This window comes from Pholis gunnellus (assembly GCF_910591455.1).
Source record: "Pholis gunnellus genome assembly, chromosome: 3".
NCBI classification, from domain to species: Eukaryota; Metazoa; Chordata; class Actinopteri; order Perciformes; family Pholidae; genus Pholis; species Pholis gunnellus.
In genome coordinates this window covers 19,325,989-19,342,410 of record NC_136529.1, presented here as the reverse complement: position 1 = coordinate 19,342,410, position 16,422 = coordinate 19,325,989, and the positions used below count along the sequence as shown (strand labels likewise).

At 44.4% G+C, this 16,422-nt stretch overlaps 1 protein-coding gene across 1 annotated transcript in view; it reads right to left on the bottom strand.

The window, feature by feature from the left end:
- plxna1b (plexin A1b) overlaps nt 1-16,422 on the bottom strand; it is a 176,940-nt gene that overhangs the window by 39,870 nt on the left and 120,648 nt on the right. Inside the window, exons 10-12 of the mRNA XM_079186674.1 lie at nt 15,416-15,616; nt 2,936-3,032; nt 605-795 (exon numbers count right to left, since the gene is read on the bottom strand). Of these exons, the coding sequence (XP_079042800.1) occupies nt 605-795; nt 2,936-3,032; nt 15,416-15,616 (489 nt within the window). The remainder of the gene's footprint in view (nt 1-604; nt 796-2,935; nt 3,033-15,415; nt 15,617-16,422) is intronic.

The following is a 16,422-nucleotide window of genomic DNA, read 5'->3' as shown; positions in this document are numbered from 1 at the left end:
GCCTTGTTTGTTGTTTTCGGAGGTCGAGTTGCTGGGCAACGCACACCAAACAGCAGCTAAAGTGTCTGCTTTAACGTTAGCAGTGGTAAGAGAAGAGTTTTTCCTTAACTTGGATTTAGCAGCTCCATGCAATGTTTATTCTAGAGTGGGCTGTTCCCTGGCCTCACAGACCTTGGGGTGTTAATGTGTGTGGCGACGGTGTCAGTTAAAATCTTTGACAAAGAACAGGATTAACTTCAAGAGGTTATATTTCTATTCATATAGTGACCTAGAAATCTATATATATATATATATATATATATATATATACATACACACACACACAAACACATTTCTGCTAATACATTTTCAAACTTATAAGTAAATCCTGAATAAAAGGTAATATAGCTTTGGAAAGTTGCATTTTTTTGTTGCACACTGACTGCATTAGGGTGTGTGTTGCTGCATGTCGAGCACCTTCAATCCAATTCAAAGGGGTGCGAGTTTGTACTTGCGGGTACATATGTGCCGGTAGGAATGTGTTACATTGCCGGGCTTCAGGAGGATACTGAGCCGCTATATGGCGTTATGTGGTTGAGCATGTGTCGTTGCTATCACGCCTTACCTTGATGATCTTGGGGTGTGCACAGCGGCTGTTTCCTGTGGTGGCGTGCATCCAAGTGCTTTCTGAAGGAGTACACTCCTGCCTCATGGAGCACTTCTTCTCCTGTACGCACCAGCCGCACTCAAACCTGGGGTTTGCCTTCAGACACATCCCACAGCTGTCCCTCAGGGCATAGCACTTATATAGGTGGGCTGGTAAGGAAAGAAGTAAGACATTATTATTGGGTGGAATGAGGATAGGGAGAAAATTAAGTTACCTTACCATCAATATAGTTTGTATTGAATATTGCAGTACAAGCTCACTAAGTAAACACACAACCCGAGGGGTAGAACAACCCAATACCTCCACTTTAAGTTTCTCAACTTCCACACAAAAATCCCAAAACTTATTCAATGTCACTGAGACTAAGTTGAGTTAAGGCACTATTTCCCAAGGGCCTTAGGAATTGTGCAGCGGAATCTTTTTCTCTCTCTCTCTGCTATTCCATCCCCAAATCCCATTGGTCATGGAGCAGCTTTAAAGCAACCCTGTAACAATTACTGGCTGCTAAACGTCTCCTCTCTAATTACATTAACATATCAGTATTTAAGACAAGCGAGCATCGCTCACGCTCCACCAGATGATTATCATGATTGTGAAATAGGGAGGGGGCAGGCAGCGAAGAGAGAGAGACCGAGAGAGGGAGACATATTTGGGCTGTAGGTCACCTCCGGTTGCACTTCAGGAGATTTACACTTGAGGTAACACACACAATGCGTAGACCCTGCTGCATCTAACAGATGCCCATTAAAAAACACTTTGTCTCTGGAAGAACCATTGACGGTCAAAGCACTTCTATGTTGGCTCTATGAATATAAACACCCCATTATTGTGGATTACAGTGGGGTCCCTATGTTCATAAAGAATATGTCTGGTAAAGGTTACAAACGCATCCATATAACGTACAGTATCAGTCAGAGCCAGCAGCCTGAGGAATATGTGAAATTTGAGACTTTGGACTACAGGGAATGACGTATGATGTAACATCTTCTATTCTGAAATACTGCACGCAATCTCCTCGCGTCTTTAACCACCAAAGAGCAACTAACGGCACCAAACAACGCAGCTCCCTCTGTTGTACAAAACTCCTTGTGCGTGTCATCAGCGGGCCGTATCGAACGCAGTGGTGGCTGCGGATGATGTTACTTCACCTCACAGCAAGAGCATAATGTTACAGACCCCTGCTGTGCTGTACAAGCCACAATAAGTATGGAGACAGCACTATAAAGACTGTCCTACCAGTAATTATATCCAACAGACATGATCTCATTGTCTTCTCCCCCAGCGGTGCATTGAGTATGCGTGTTTAATCACTATCCTCTTGGTCCTTTGTTTGGAGGCCGAGGTGGGGTTCTACATTAGTGTACATATAGTAATAATGTACTGTCTTTAGATACAGTAGTGCATACACTGTTAATAATTATACCCGTCAACCTAAAATTGCACAAAGGGGTTGTAATAATACATCCCTCTCTCAAGATATTTTACAATGTGACCGTACGCATCGCGGAGCTGAAAAACGAAGCGCAACACAAAATAAATGCTAGGAACAGGCTTCATCAGTCGACTTTGATCTCACTTCAGTTTGTTTTGTTAAAATACTGTTTCCAACGTCAAGAATGAACCTTCAAGCTCAGTAACAATATTTCTCAGTTGGTGATTGTCAGTGACAGAATATCAATTATTATGTTTTATTTTGGGGAAAGGAACAATACTTAAGCTGCTTTCTTAACCAACATTGTGTTGGATGAACCTTGCCTAGTTTACGCCTAAAATCTGACTTTAAAATGCGTCGAGAACCTCTGGTCTGATCTCAACACTGCACCTATTGGCCTCATTACTTTGCATAACGCAAAAACTGATTCAAATTGAATGCTACACTGCAGAGTCTGTGTATAAATGTATAATTTTGACACTGCTGAATAGGGCACTATTGCAGTGTCCCGCACACAACTCACACGGTGTTGGAGCCCTTTACAGACAAAGAATATAAATTTGGTCAAAATATAAATTATTCACTACGGGGTTGTAGCCGTTTGTTTTTTCCTGGATCCAACTTTTTTGAGATGCTGTATCAGCCGTGACTCAGCTGAAGATAAATAAATCTGACAAATCAACACAGCTTTTGAAATGGGATTGATTCGACTATAATGTCTGATGTTTAAAGGTTAAGACACATGACAAGATTCAAGAATACTTTTATACTGAATATAATGGCACTCTCTTCTCCTCCCCGGTCTTTAATTTGCTCATGCTGATTGAGACAATGAGGGTCGATAACGTTTCACTCACCTTGGATGTTGAAGGGGTTGTCGATGACAAAGTTTCCGTTCCAAACCACAGACAAATCCACTGGCAGGTCGCTGATGTCATTCCCCTCATAGGCATACTGAAATACAAACCGACATCAATATTAGCATTCCCAGTCACATATCCGCACCTCAACCAATAATTCTCCTACACCAATAACATCATTGTACGACATTCTCGGTCTTTTAATAAAATATTAAATTAGTGAGAGAGAGAAAAGCTTGGTTCAGCTAGTGGCTGGTAGTAATGTCATACCCTGCGGTGCTCACACAGTTGAAGGGCCATAAAAATGAAAGATGAGAGACAGGCTATATTGTGATTTTAACACGCAGCACATCCGCCGCTGCCTGGCAGAGCACAGAGTTGATTAAGAGATTGGAATCCCCATCACTGTATGACTCATTCCATTCCAGTGATGAATGAAAAGCCTAATATATCTCCAACAATAATATTCTCATCTAATTTCATTTTTGCATCCTGAACTAATAAGAGTTGAAACGTAATTGACTCGTCGTCGGCGTAATCACTTTAATGGAATCGCTTTAAATGAGACAACAAGCTTCAAAAGCGGCGATGTGATGGCGGTGTGTTAACCGACGAAATGAAAGAAAGAGAGCTCTTGTGAGACCATTCCCAACATCCGAACAAATAAATTATCAACAACGATTATCACCGCCAAATAAAATGCAGCTTTAGAAGTTACATCGCCTCCCCGATCCTCTCTCACACACACACACAAATCAGCCAAACACTGAGGTAAGCACCCAATCATCTCAGTACTCATTCATCTAGAGAGCCCCACATCCCCCAGTCGGAGAGACATTGTGCATTAGTAACTACTCCATTCATTAGCTGTCTTTCCGATAGAACATGAACAGCTGCTAGATAGCGAGAGAGTGTTAGCTGGTAAGACTTGAGATAGGCCATGTTAACCTAATGCCTCTGTCAGTCAAAGGGTGCCCAGTCAGCCTCACTACCACTGGTATGGTCACTATCTTCAATGACCTGAGGCTGAGAGATAGCAGGACTATTCTCTTCTAGTGGAGTGGTGATAAAATCCAATGTGAAAGCCCTGAGCCTGAGGCTATGGGGCCCTCACAGATTGAATCTAGCTACAACTTCGCCACTATGTGATACCACTCCAATGTGATACTGTGAGATTTATCTTGACATCTGTAATAATAGTGAATTGGAATGTATTTGAGGGGGGGGAAAAGGGCCGAGAAATGTGCATAGAGAAGATAAGAAAATGAGAGGACACGGCAATGTCACAATGTGTGAATGGCTGATTAATTCATTCTTCACTTTATGCGATTGGATGATTTACATTCAGCAGGCCCTGAAGGCCGAGATGCTGATATCCAAATGAAGGAAGATGTCTCCGTGTATCACAGAAGAACTACTTTGCTCTCTCAGTTTAATTTAAGGAAGAAAAAAAAAGGTTTTCAGTCACATTTTGGTGCCCTTATTTATTTAGTAGCCATGAACTATTAACGAGGAAACGTTTACCCCTGAGTAACTCCACCTGGGAGCTGGCCTGCACAACGACAAACAAGAATACTTTTTCAGAAAGTTGGCGAGAGAGCTAGTCATCTTTCATACTAATATTTACACAGCATGTTAATCAAAAATGAAAATGATCACTAGTTACAGTCCGTCATGATTATTTTGTGAGAGAGGTACCTTCTCCTTTAAGGCCAGTGGACCTGGTATCTTAGGACAAACACACGGCATGCCAACTTTACTGCAGTGGGGTCATATAGAAAGGGGAAGGTAAGGCTGAAGGTGACAATAAAAGGGCAATGTGGAAAAAGCACCAATAATACTGGACAGAGTGCAGGAAAAAGAGGGGAGAAAAGCATCAAGTGATGGTTAAAAGACTGGCTGATGGGTTGGAAAGACAGAGGTGGAGTGTGCTGGGACAAGGAGTGCAGGGAGCAAACAAAAAAAGAAGAAAAGATGGTGGAAAAAGGGGAGACGGAAGTGGAAAGGGAAAAGAGGTGGAGAGAGGATGATACAGCAGCAAGGGTGAGGGAGAAATAGTGAGGGCGAGCTGGATAGAGAGAGGTGATTGTGTGTTATTCTGTGGACACCATTCATTTACACATGGAATAAGAGGCCGCGGCTGGCCTGTAAGCGCCTGAGCTGGTGGGGGCTAAAGTGAAATTGGCATTTTCAATTTGTTCCCTGACATGTCTGCCTTGGTCTTTTCACACATTCCTCTGCCGCCTCACCCTCTCTCGCAATCCTCCCTTCCATCCCCTCCTCTCTCTCTCTCTCTCTCTCTCTCTCCCTCTCATTATTCCTTCCCTCTACCTCTTTACAAACCTCCTCCCCGACCAATCTCAGTCAGACTTTCTCTCCCCTACCTCAATCCCCCAGAACGCCCACAGTCAAACAAGGAGAAATGGAGCAGATTCCTTTATCGCATATACCAAACATGTCCAGAGAACACACATGTGCACACTATACTATAATAAATATGCATTCTGCACACGGGACAGTTTCCAAGAGACGGATGCCAGCGAATGCATCAAAGACAGATTGCATGGTCTATACAGGAAATATAAAAATGATAAATAAAAACACATGAAAGCACAGGGAGATAAGACACTCGCACAGCAACACATGTTTTGGATGTCAGCTATTATTTCTCTCCACTGAAGTCCGAGCATATGAACTTCTTCAATCTTTCCCTCCTTCCTTCCCTCTCCCCGAGCGGACCACCCAGTCTGCCTGGGAGGAGATGGAAAGAGCATGCGAGTGTGTTTGAATGCAAGACAATGAGGGAGAAGAAAGGGATATAAACTGAAACATGGGGATGTAGAGAGAGAGAAAGGCAGCAAGAAGGAGATGAAGAGAGAACGTGAGGGGAGAAAAACAGATGAAACAGACACTGAAAGGCCAGAGAAGCAAAGGGGATGAAGATGGTAAGGGAGTGAGAGAAAGAGAGAGACAGAGCAAGGTCAAAAGAGGCGTTATGCCAGCTTTGGGCAGCTTCATATTTGGCAATTGTTTGAGCTGCTGTAGGAGTTTCAAATGAAGGAAACCTTCTCTTGACAACCGGGCTTGCTTTAAAACACTGCAGTGGAGAACACATTCTCACACTGGCTCAAAACTGGCAGAGGTCCAAACCCAAAAGAGCAGCAGCAATAAAGCGCCATTAAGCTATATTTCATATAAACATTAAATCATTGCTCGTTAAGAGAAATGGTTGCTAATTGTTTTAGTTGGCCGGAATGACAAAATCCAAACCAAACCAGCCCATATAAAATGTTGGACAGCCTCTCCTAGCACAGGAGGCCAAAACTAGAGCTGCAAGTTCCTCAGGTGGCAACTCACGAGACAGGACGCTGAAATATTATTTGGGCATATTTGGCTATTTGTGCAAAAGAGAGGCAGTTGGTGAGTACATGCATTTTGGATTGGGTTGGCTGCTTTTCCACAACCCATAAGCCTTCAATCATTCTTTCTCAAACCTCCCAGCTTCCAGTATTGGATGGATGTCTAGCCATCATTTCGGAGACATGTAATGTCAGACAATGGGAGCTTAAGGACAATCTTCTTCATGTGATTCACTGCCAAATATGTGGCAAGTTGTATGTTGTATCCATTTCTCTATTTCAGAGTCATTAACTATGTCTTCTCTTGCTGCTCCGTTACATCCTCTCAGGACTGAAGACAGGCTACAGTAAAGTACACGGGGTCAAGCTTCCTTGCACTCCCCTCCCTGCTCCTCTGATGACCAGCCAATCAGAGCATGGCCTGATCCCCCTCTGGACCACATGAGAAGGGGCCAATACCGCTGATAGAGAAATAGATAATAGATGTGTGTGGACCTCTTCACCCCTGCTTTACACCCTGACAAGTCGTCACCCTGAAAAGCTGCAGCACACACACACACACACAGGCTGGAGGTGTGGATGTGCTAAAACAACACTGGCTGGCCTCTATCCTTTTGTTTTTTTAGTCCATGTTATAGGTATGTGTCTGTGTCTGCTGTGAATGTTGATCGGGGAAACTGGGATCTGCTTGAGTATGTACCTTCACTCAACAACAACATGAATATTTAGTTAGGGAGAGGTGTGCATGCGCGTGTATATGTGTTTAATGGGCAGCAGAGTGTGGGGGAGGCATAAGAAAGGTTAGGTTATGATCCAAAGCTCATCTCCTCTCATTGCACCAAAGGCTTATTAAACTTTCATACTGAACCACCGTTGTTGCACAACACACAGTTCAGGGAATACACACATGCGCCTTGGTACATGGTTTATTCACTGCACAGCAGATATGAAAATGCAAACATTAAGCAAGCTACTTTCAAAAAGGTCAGCATTTGCATGTGTGAAGTGGAGAAAAAACTGAAACAGAGCTGCAAAAATCACTATGTTCTATATTCAGTGATTTAATGACAGTATTTAAAACTGTATAGAACGATGGTAACAATCCTTTTGTGTACAGTCTTTGACTCAAGGAGAAAAAATAGACAGACTGAAGGTGAGTGGAAAGACAAAAAGTAGAGTTTGTTAGTGATAAGCATTCGTTTTTGATGCAAATGTCAACAGGTCAAAACACAGACCGTTACAAAATACTAAAGCAACCGGGAGAGGAAGAGACACAGGTAAGGAGGGTGTTATGTTAAATAAAGAATAGACACTTCAGAGAATAGAGTGATACATAAATAAAAGGCAAGAAGATACAGTGAAATGGTCAGAGGGAGCGCAAATAAATCTCAAAAAAATAAACGTGAAATGATAAGAATGAAGACGTAAAAGTAGGAGGTGAGACGTTGACCCACAATATTCTCTCAACCAGCTGAACCTGTCACTGAAAACTGAAGGAGAGATAGAGAAGGAGGGGTGAAGGATGGTATCAAGTAACAAGTACCGTCTGTGAGGGTCACCACCTGATAATTAGTCATTTTGAAAGCATGTGCAAGCTGGACGGCTAAAAATACCAAGCTAGCCCAGGGCAAGCCCATACCTGGGATAGAACAGGTTACACTCTTCCTCTTTCCTTCCTCGCTAGCTCTCTCAAGGTGATGACGTCTGCTATAAATATTAAGACCTGACCAAACACATTTTCAATCTAGATAAATACTAGATTTAAAACAGTTTTGTGAAGCAGCCACATTGGGACGGCGCAAAAGAGAAGTAGTGGACAGAGGCTGATTGCTGGCCCATGTAAAATGTGCTTCGCCAGTGTACAGCAAAAAGTGTATGTCAACGTATAGACACAACTTGCCCTTTTAAACACACACACGAACACACACACACACACACACACACACACACGAACACACACAACTTCCAGGCAGATACGGCTTCCTAATCAAGGATCAAGTGGTAATCCTTCCTATAGCTTAGCGTGTGTGTATGTGTGTATGTACTGTATGTGTGGGGTCAGGCGGCGTGGAATCAGCCTCGGCTCATAATGGGGACCTGTTAGCCAGTGCTAATCGCTAATACTAACAGGATTGGAGGGCATGGCCGGACCCAGTTACCCAGCTTATCTTTTGGACGCACGCACACACAAACATGTGCATAGTTGCACACTTGCGCACATACTGTCTTCATTGATGTAAATAAAGAGAGAGAGAGAGAGAGGGGGGGGGGGGGGGTAGTGCTGGCTTGAGGGAAAAATAATGCTGTTTCTTATTTTCTAGCCTAAGCATTAAGCTAGTGTAAGCTTACTGGACTTCTCCCCGGACAAAAGCCGGAATGCTGGTCGTTTGCAGAAACGTCCCTATTTCCAATACCCTCACCCCTTTTCCCCCTCTCAACTCATGCCATTCTTCTGGTGGCCATTCTCCCCTCGCAAACTCCACCGCTCAACTGCCACCAACCACCTACATCTATTTACTCAAACACATGCCTGCAGTGCCCGCGCCATCTATGCAGCAGCACTCTGCGACACACATGTGCAAACGAGAGGAGAAATTAAAGGACTGACGCTGATTGAGCAGTAATTTGGTTTGGAGTTTTAATGTATCTGTCTTTACAAGCGTCGGTGGCTATTGCTCACGCTAACTGACCAATTCATATTTGTTTTACAGAAAAAAAGAGATTCGGCCAGTACTGAAATGTGTGGCAGGTCACATTCTGCGTGCCCGAGGATTTCTGGAAGATGTACCCTTCACTAGTTTTAGATACACTCCCTGATTAACATCACAGAGTTTCTGTCAAGTTCAAGTCATTAATAAAAAGGGATGCCGGCCAAATGCACTATTCACACCGAGTCCTTGCACTTTTACTTTGATAATTTGCTATTCATGAACTGTGACCAGTTACTGCTAATGTTAATACTGCTAAAAATTATAATAAAAGTTTCTCATTCGTTCAATTACAACACCGAGTATAAAGGCTAATTTGGAATCTTATGTTACGTAATATGTAAACGGAGCGTGGTTAAATCACGGTTGATATCAACCAACTCTACAGCAGCATACGAGACACTCACCGTAGGTTATCATGCAAAACAGACTGAGGCTACTCTACTGTGCTGGATTTAAAACATGGAGGCAGGCAGAGGAGGTCCCCCTCTGGTTTAACCACCTTCTCTCCGCTCCTCTCTTCTCATCAGGCTAATAGCACAAGACTCTTGCTATGACAATCACTTCTGCAGCTTCTCCCGCCCATCAATCCATCACACAGAGCTGAACACATTGAAGGGTGGAACACTGCTGTAAGAGATGGGACAAGATTTAGAGTAAAGGTTACAGATTGTAGAGATACAAGGAGAGAGGCAGAAATGAGAAATAGATGACGAAAGTGAGGTGGAGGATGGGTGGAGGAGCTGGCATATGCTGATAGCTGAGCAGCAATTAATTCTTATTTATCCAGGACAGGAGCGTGGGAGCTCAGCTTTTCCACCTGTCAGAGAGGAGGAGAGGCAGAGAGCCAATGACGGGTAAGAGATGAAGAGGAAGGAGGAAGCTGGAGAGGAGGAGGAGGAGGTAGAGATGGAGACAGGTAGATGACTGGGGAGAGAGGGAGGGGGCATGTTGGGGAATGAAGGAATGCATCTCTTCCGTCCCCGACGTTCAGCTGCGTCACAGGAAGATGGATCGGAGAGCCGTCCGCGTCAACAGGAACGCACGGTTACCGAGTTAATGTGTTGAGCGCCAACAAATGCACGCAACCTCATTGAATTCTCACAATCTCCCTGACACAAACAAACACTATGTTGTGCCTCAGAATCTAAATGGGATCAGTGTTGTCTGAGGTATCGCATGATTTGGGAACAAAGTAGTGGAAACAACGAATGGTTCTCTATCTGCAGCACTCCAAAAAATAATTCCAAGAGAATTTACCGTGCACTTTCAATCGGCCCTGACCCTGAGCATGCACACAGACACACACTTACACAGTCTGCAAGCCAATTAAAACAGTGTCAGTGTGTGCTGGGGCTGACTGCGGTGGCAGGTCTAGTGTTTATATCTCATTAAACTGTGCCAGGCCATGCCAGACCAGGCTGTACCATGCTCCGCTGCGCCTACCCTCCACCGACCAGCGTCGAGGCCCTCATTAGCCTCGCCTCTGCCACCGTTCGAACTGGGTATGTGTGAATTGATGTGGTATGTATTCAAAATGACAGGATTTCTTCCTATATAATTTACACCATTTAGTTGTTACAGTCAGTTACATCTTTGAACGAATCCCATAAAACTCCAGAAAGTTTTCAAAGAGTCGGAGGAGAAGTTTGAATCAGCACATGTGCTTCATGTTTTCTCTCAAACACACACAAATACACACACACCACGTAGGGGTGTGTGACTCTATGAGACCAGTGTGGTTTGTGTTGACTACCTTCCCTACAGGCATGTTTGGCCTCTTCTCTAGACCTCTATTTGCTCAGTCTATCAATTTATTCATCCGTCTATCCATCTTTCTTGTCTGCCATCCTTCGCTCATTTCCCACCGGAGAGGGAGCAGATTATTTGTCCTCTCTCTCCTCCAAACTCTCCCTCTGTACGCTCTCATTGCACTCTCTGCCTCTTTCCCTCTTCATCCATCTTCTCCTGGTATCTCCAACTCCAAACTTCCCTGCCTTTCTTTCACTTTCCTTCGCTCTCTTTCTCTCCTTTCCCTCTCCAAATCTGTAGAGCTGCTTTCCCCTTCTGCTGTCGTCCTGTGTGTGTGTGAGCGAATGTGTGTGTGCATGAGCGTTCGTCTCCACTGCCCGACTGCAATTCATCATCATTTTATCTGCCTTAATTGGATGCCATCAGGACCCCTGATACTTCCCATTTCTCCTTTAACAAACAGCTGCTCACCCTGCACACGGAAGAACAACACACAGACACACATCCTATCCCAAACTAGATTTTCTCCTCCTGCCCCTGTGTCTGCTGCTTTTTTTCCCCCACTGGTGAAAGAGTGAGAGAAAGAGGGTGATGGAGTGGCCGGGTGGTTTATCAGACAGAAGGTAATGGTGTAAGGCCTGCGCTGATATTATCTGTCCTCTGATTCCTGCCCTCCAGGGAGAAACAAGAAAGAGGGATGAAGAGTGAAAGAGAGGAGGGAAATGGAGACACTGAAGTACAAATGGGCGAAAGGTTAAGAACAGGGGGAGATAAAGGAGCAGAGAGGTGAAAAAGCCTCGAATAGTTCTCTCCTCTCAGCCTCGGCTTTCAAACAACGCCCAGCTGCGATCCGCCAGCCTCACTGACCTCAAAGTGTGGTCATTTCTGTGTGCAAGCGCTGTGTGTTTACATGTGTTCGTTCGCTCCCATGGCCCCTCTGGTGCTTCCACAGCCCACAGCTCAGCGTCTAATTGTCCTTTGCACCTTCACCCCTGCCTCTGATTGGCCCACACACACCAGGAGGCGGCCTGGGCTAGGTCAGAAAATGGAAAGGAACCCATTAAGACACCAGCTTGTTGTTTTGGTTGCTGCTGACCGGAGTCAACTGCTACCATAAGGACTGGCGGATGGCTCCGTATGTGTCAGTGGCAATGTGGGCTAGTTTGGCAATAAGAAATATAGAGAGGACTTTTTACTAAATGATCCGTGTTTTTCTCTAACTTGCTATAGGACCTTGGACAAGCTGCCATTTCATCAACTTTCACAGGTTCCAAAAATGTTGAATTATGTTTGGCTCAGTACCCAACTTCAACTTGAGTGACAAAGCATGTTTTCAATAATAACATTCAACACAGCAAAAGATGCTGAGAGCTTTGAACATTGAGCAAAAACCTGACCCCAAACGTTTGATACTTACAAGTCTAAACACTACTTGTTTCATGTCCCTGCTTGCAAAAGAACAACCTTTCTCCAATGCTGCATTCTTTCTCATGTCTTGTGATACGCTTGCTCGTTCCCTCTTTAGGGATCAGTTGGTACAGTAACCCTATACAGAAATACCATACCATCAATATTTTTCCCCCCATAAGCAGATATGGAAAGTCAATACCCAACTAGCTTAGCATGGAGCTGATGTTACACTATCGTATGTCATGTGTGTCACATATACAGTAGGTTATTGACAGCCTCCTGTTAGGCGATACTTTATAAGAGTCTTGAGTAATGATGGTAAGCAAACAGACTAAAGTATGGGAAAGACTTTAAACTTGATCCGACGGTGGATATCCCTGAATATCCTGCCAATAGTTATCTTCTTTTGAATCGTGTGATGATATTGCATGAAACAGAGGGGAATGAGTTTTGGCCTCAGGGGAGACTTTCGAGCAGATTTTCTCCCTCTCACCCCCCCCCTCACTCTCCCTTTCACCTTTCTCCATTCATCTCACTTGAAATTGTGTACTACGCTCCAATTCTGCCCTCTCTCTTTCCCGCTCCTCTCCGTTATTACTTCACGCCACAGCTCTCTCGTCTCTGCCCTTGTCCTCGTCTTTCCTACAACAAGTGAGTGAGTGTATGCCAGTTTGACACAGTGGTAAACACTTATGCGTATCTCAAACACAAGGCTAAACTGTGGACGAGCACTCCTGTGTTTATCCCATTGATTAGCAAGCACCCCCCTCCACACACACACACACACACACACACCAGTCTCCATGCACAGGTGTGTTGAACCAGCAGGGCCGGCACACACAGCTATCCTGGGATCCATAGCCTAAGGCACAGTGAAGGATGCACATGTGCGCACACACGCACAGACACTGATTAACCCCCATCCTCATAGCTGTGTGCATAACAGATGAAGTCTATTTCTACTGCAGAGTCATACATGATTCATTGAGTTGGTGCTGAACACTGTCAAAGTAGGAACAAACATGGAGGGGTGCGCATGAAAAAGATAGAGATATGATGGTCTATAAACGGATAAACTAATATTTAAGAACCTCATTCTTGTGAAATATACCGCTCCGGAGCTATAATAAGACTCTCATTCTAATAATTCATGACACGTAATTACACTCATAAGTTCAAGTCTGGATGAATTATGCCTTTAATGGCAAGTTCATGCAGCTGGCACCTTTTTCATCCGCAGAATCTAACTGTGGCCTCACGTGGACTCGACGCACGGGCTGCGTCGATATCTTACCGCGCAGTCGAGTTGCCCCGACTAATTGCTAACAAGGCCTAAGCGCTGACAGCCCAAGGCTAATTGCTGCTAGCATGTCTGCTTTGTGGACATCAAATGGAGAAATTCAGCTTTTGGCCGGGGTTGGGCTTTGTTGCTGATTAGCAGTGGCCTTGCAGCTACAATAAACAGTCAATAAACAGACATCTCTGTGGAGAGACAACCCTAGCGCTAGCTAATTAGCCCTGCCTTCACAAACAACTTGCCAGCGTGTGTGTGCCAGCACCTGAAGACTGCCCATCGATACAGACAGAATCAAACGCTGCGCTGGCTGTCACAGCGGCTACCCAGCGAGCTTCACAGCTAAAGAAAGACTGCTGCTGGTGAGTACTGTATATGCGTTTTCTGCTCAAATCTATTTGACTGTATACTTGTGACTGTTCTGACAAGGTGTAGTATATAGAAGTGGTAAAGATCTTTAAAGGTGCTACAGCTTATTAGCAAGAATCAACGACTTCGAGATGTTTCTACTTTAATTTAATCTGTCAAGAGATTTTATTCCATGTGCGACACGTTGCGGTGTCAGCCGCAACACCCTCATCTAAAACAAAATGAACGGCAGCAGCTCTCATCTCGTGCCTTACATTTTATGTTGAGATATGCAGAGACAGGGACAGGCAAGCGGCATAAATAAGTGTGTGAGAGAGAGAGAGAGAGAGAGAGAGAGCAGTGAGGAGAGTAGGGAATAGAAGGAAAAAGACAGTATGACAGACGGAGGGAGGTGGGAGAGTCAGAGAGAAAGATGAGCACTACAGGTAGAGAGAGGAAGGGAGAGAAAGAGGTATAGAGTCGAGGTGTAAACATGATCAATCCGCTCCCAACTAGGTTCAGAGACAGACTTCCTCTTCGTATTTTCAGCCTCAGTGAAGCGCAACGCTGGCTACCTCTTATCTGTCACGCTAGTTTGAAGCCTCACAAACATACACGTACACACACACACACACACACTGCCATATTTCCACACACAGAACAGGCAGCGACCTACCTGTAAATCCTCTATACACACACAAACACAAACACACACACACACACACATTCCTATTAAAAAGCTTCTGCAAAAAAACATCCTTGAGAACACTTTAATCCGGCACACACCACTCATCCCTTCTAGCCGCAGAGGCATAGAAAATCATAGAAGCGCAGAACAGAAACTATGATGGCTGACCACTGCAGCTTCACACATCATTAACATCACTGGTGTAAATGAAATATCGCATGATGACCTGTCACGATCTCACCCAGTGCACACTAAGACCTTCCGCCGCAATGAAGGCTTATCATACGCGTGTCTCAATTCAAATAATGTCGAAGGGAACTCTTCATGTCAATATCTATTTGCCAACTATCAGTTCAATGCAGGAAGATCCGCATTGGATCATTTATCTAGATCGTGACCAAGCCAGTGTCCAAGTGGCACACGGTGATCCATCAGGAGAATGAGCACGTTAGTGTCCAAAGTGGTCATTAGTTGAAGAAGGCCATTATTTAAACCCAGACCGAGTAAATGTCCTTACTCGGACCATGATTCAGTTACCTAGTTCAATTGATTAGGAGAAGAGTAATAGTGGTAAATGACTATGCTTTTAGCCTACACAGAAAACAAAGCACTGGCGATTCAGTCTTTACGCTATTCAGGAGTTTTGGACAAATTAATAACTAGCGCTTTAAATCATGTGCTTTTATTTTGTGAGTGAGACTAAATGGCATTCATTATTTTCCCCTTACCAAACTGTCCACATCATTCAACCTGAATCCTCTTGATACACAATACAGTAACGAAATTATTTCTGTAAACAACACCATCCAATTTGTTTCCCTATAATGTCACTAGAACACACCACCATCACATGCTGTGTTCTCCACCACAAGGATCAGATTACCCATATCTCCCATCTCCTAACCCTTTCGCACTCACCGCTGTTTTCTGGCACTGGATGGAGGTGCTGTTGAAGCGCAGGGCGGGCACATTCTGGGTCTCCCCCTGGATGTGGAAGACACACTCATAGTTCCTCTGTCCTGACTGGGGCTGGGGCAGGTTCTTGGCAGCTAAGGTGATCGGCTTTGTCACCCCGACAGGGATGTAGATCTGGGTTGAGGGAAGGATCTGAGGGCAGTCCTGCAGAGACAAAAAAAAAAAAAAAAAGGAGAAACTTTTAGCTTTTTTTTCCCCCCAAAGGAGACAGTTATGGAAGGAAGGGAGTGAGCTCGTGACATGCAAGCAAACAAGGCACAAATAGCAGCAAGAGAAGACAAGGAGTGATGAAATAAATCACTTGTTTGTTGACGAGTAAAAAAAAAAAGAAAAAAAAAAGGCGAGCAAGCCGTGGGTTATGTTTGACTTCACGCCAGATTTGCCACAACGCACTCATCCTAAAGAGCTATGCTGTGATGCAGTCTTCACATGTGTTACAGGCTTGTGCAACACTCCCACTGGCGTTGCACCAGATATAAATGCTGCACGACAACACTTGAGCAAGAGAGCCTTTCATATAAAGTTCACGATAGATTATCAACCCAATAAAACTATCTGCATCACAACAGTGCTGCATTGTTATGGCAGGAAGATGGGCTCCAGTGTATTATGTCCATGTGTGGAGTGGAGTAATGAGCTCATGAACTTTCAGTTCTGGCCAATATCAGTAACTGATGTGCGCGCACACACACACACACACACACACACACACACACACACACACACACACATTCATAGATACAGGCAAACCCGGTCTTGTTTAGATCATCTGGGAGAAGCCCATTCACTGGCTCACACCACTGGAGTTCACCACCCTGGAGGTCTGGGCGTGTGTCCTCACATAGATGCATATGGACAAACAAGTTTCTTAATGTACAGTTGGATTAACGTGCGCCTACGCTTGCACATGTTCACTTCACTGAGGCAGAATAAGAAAGGACAGTCCACTC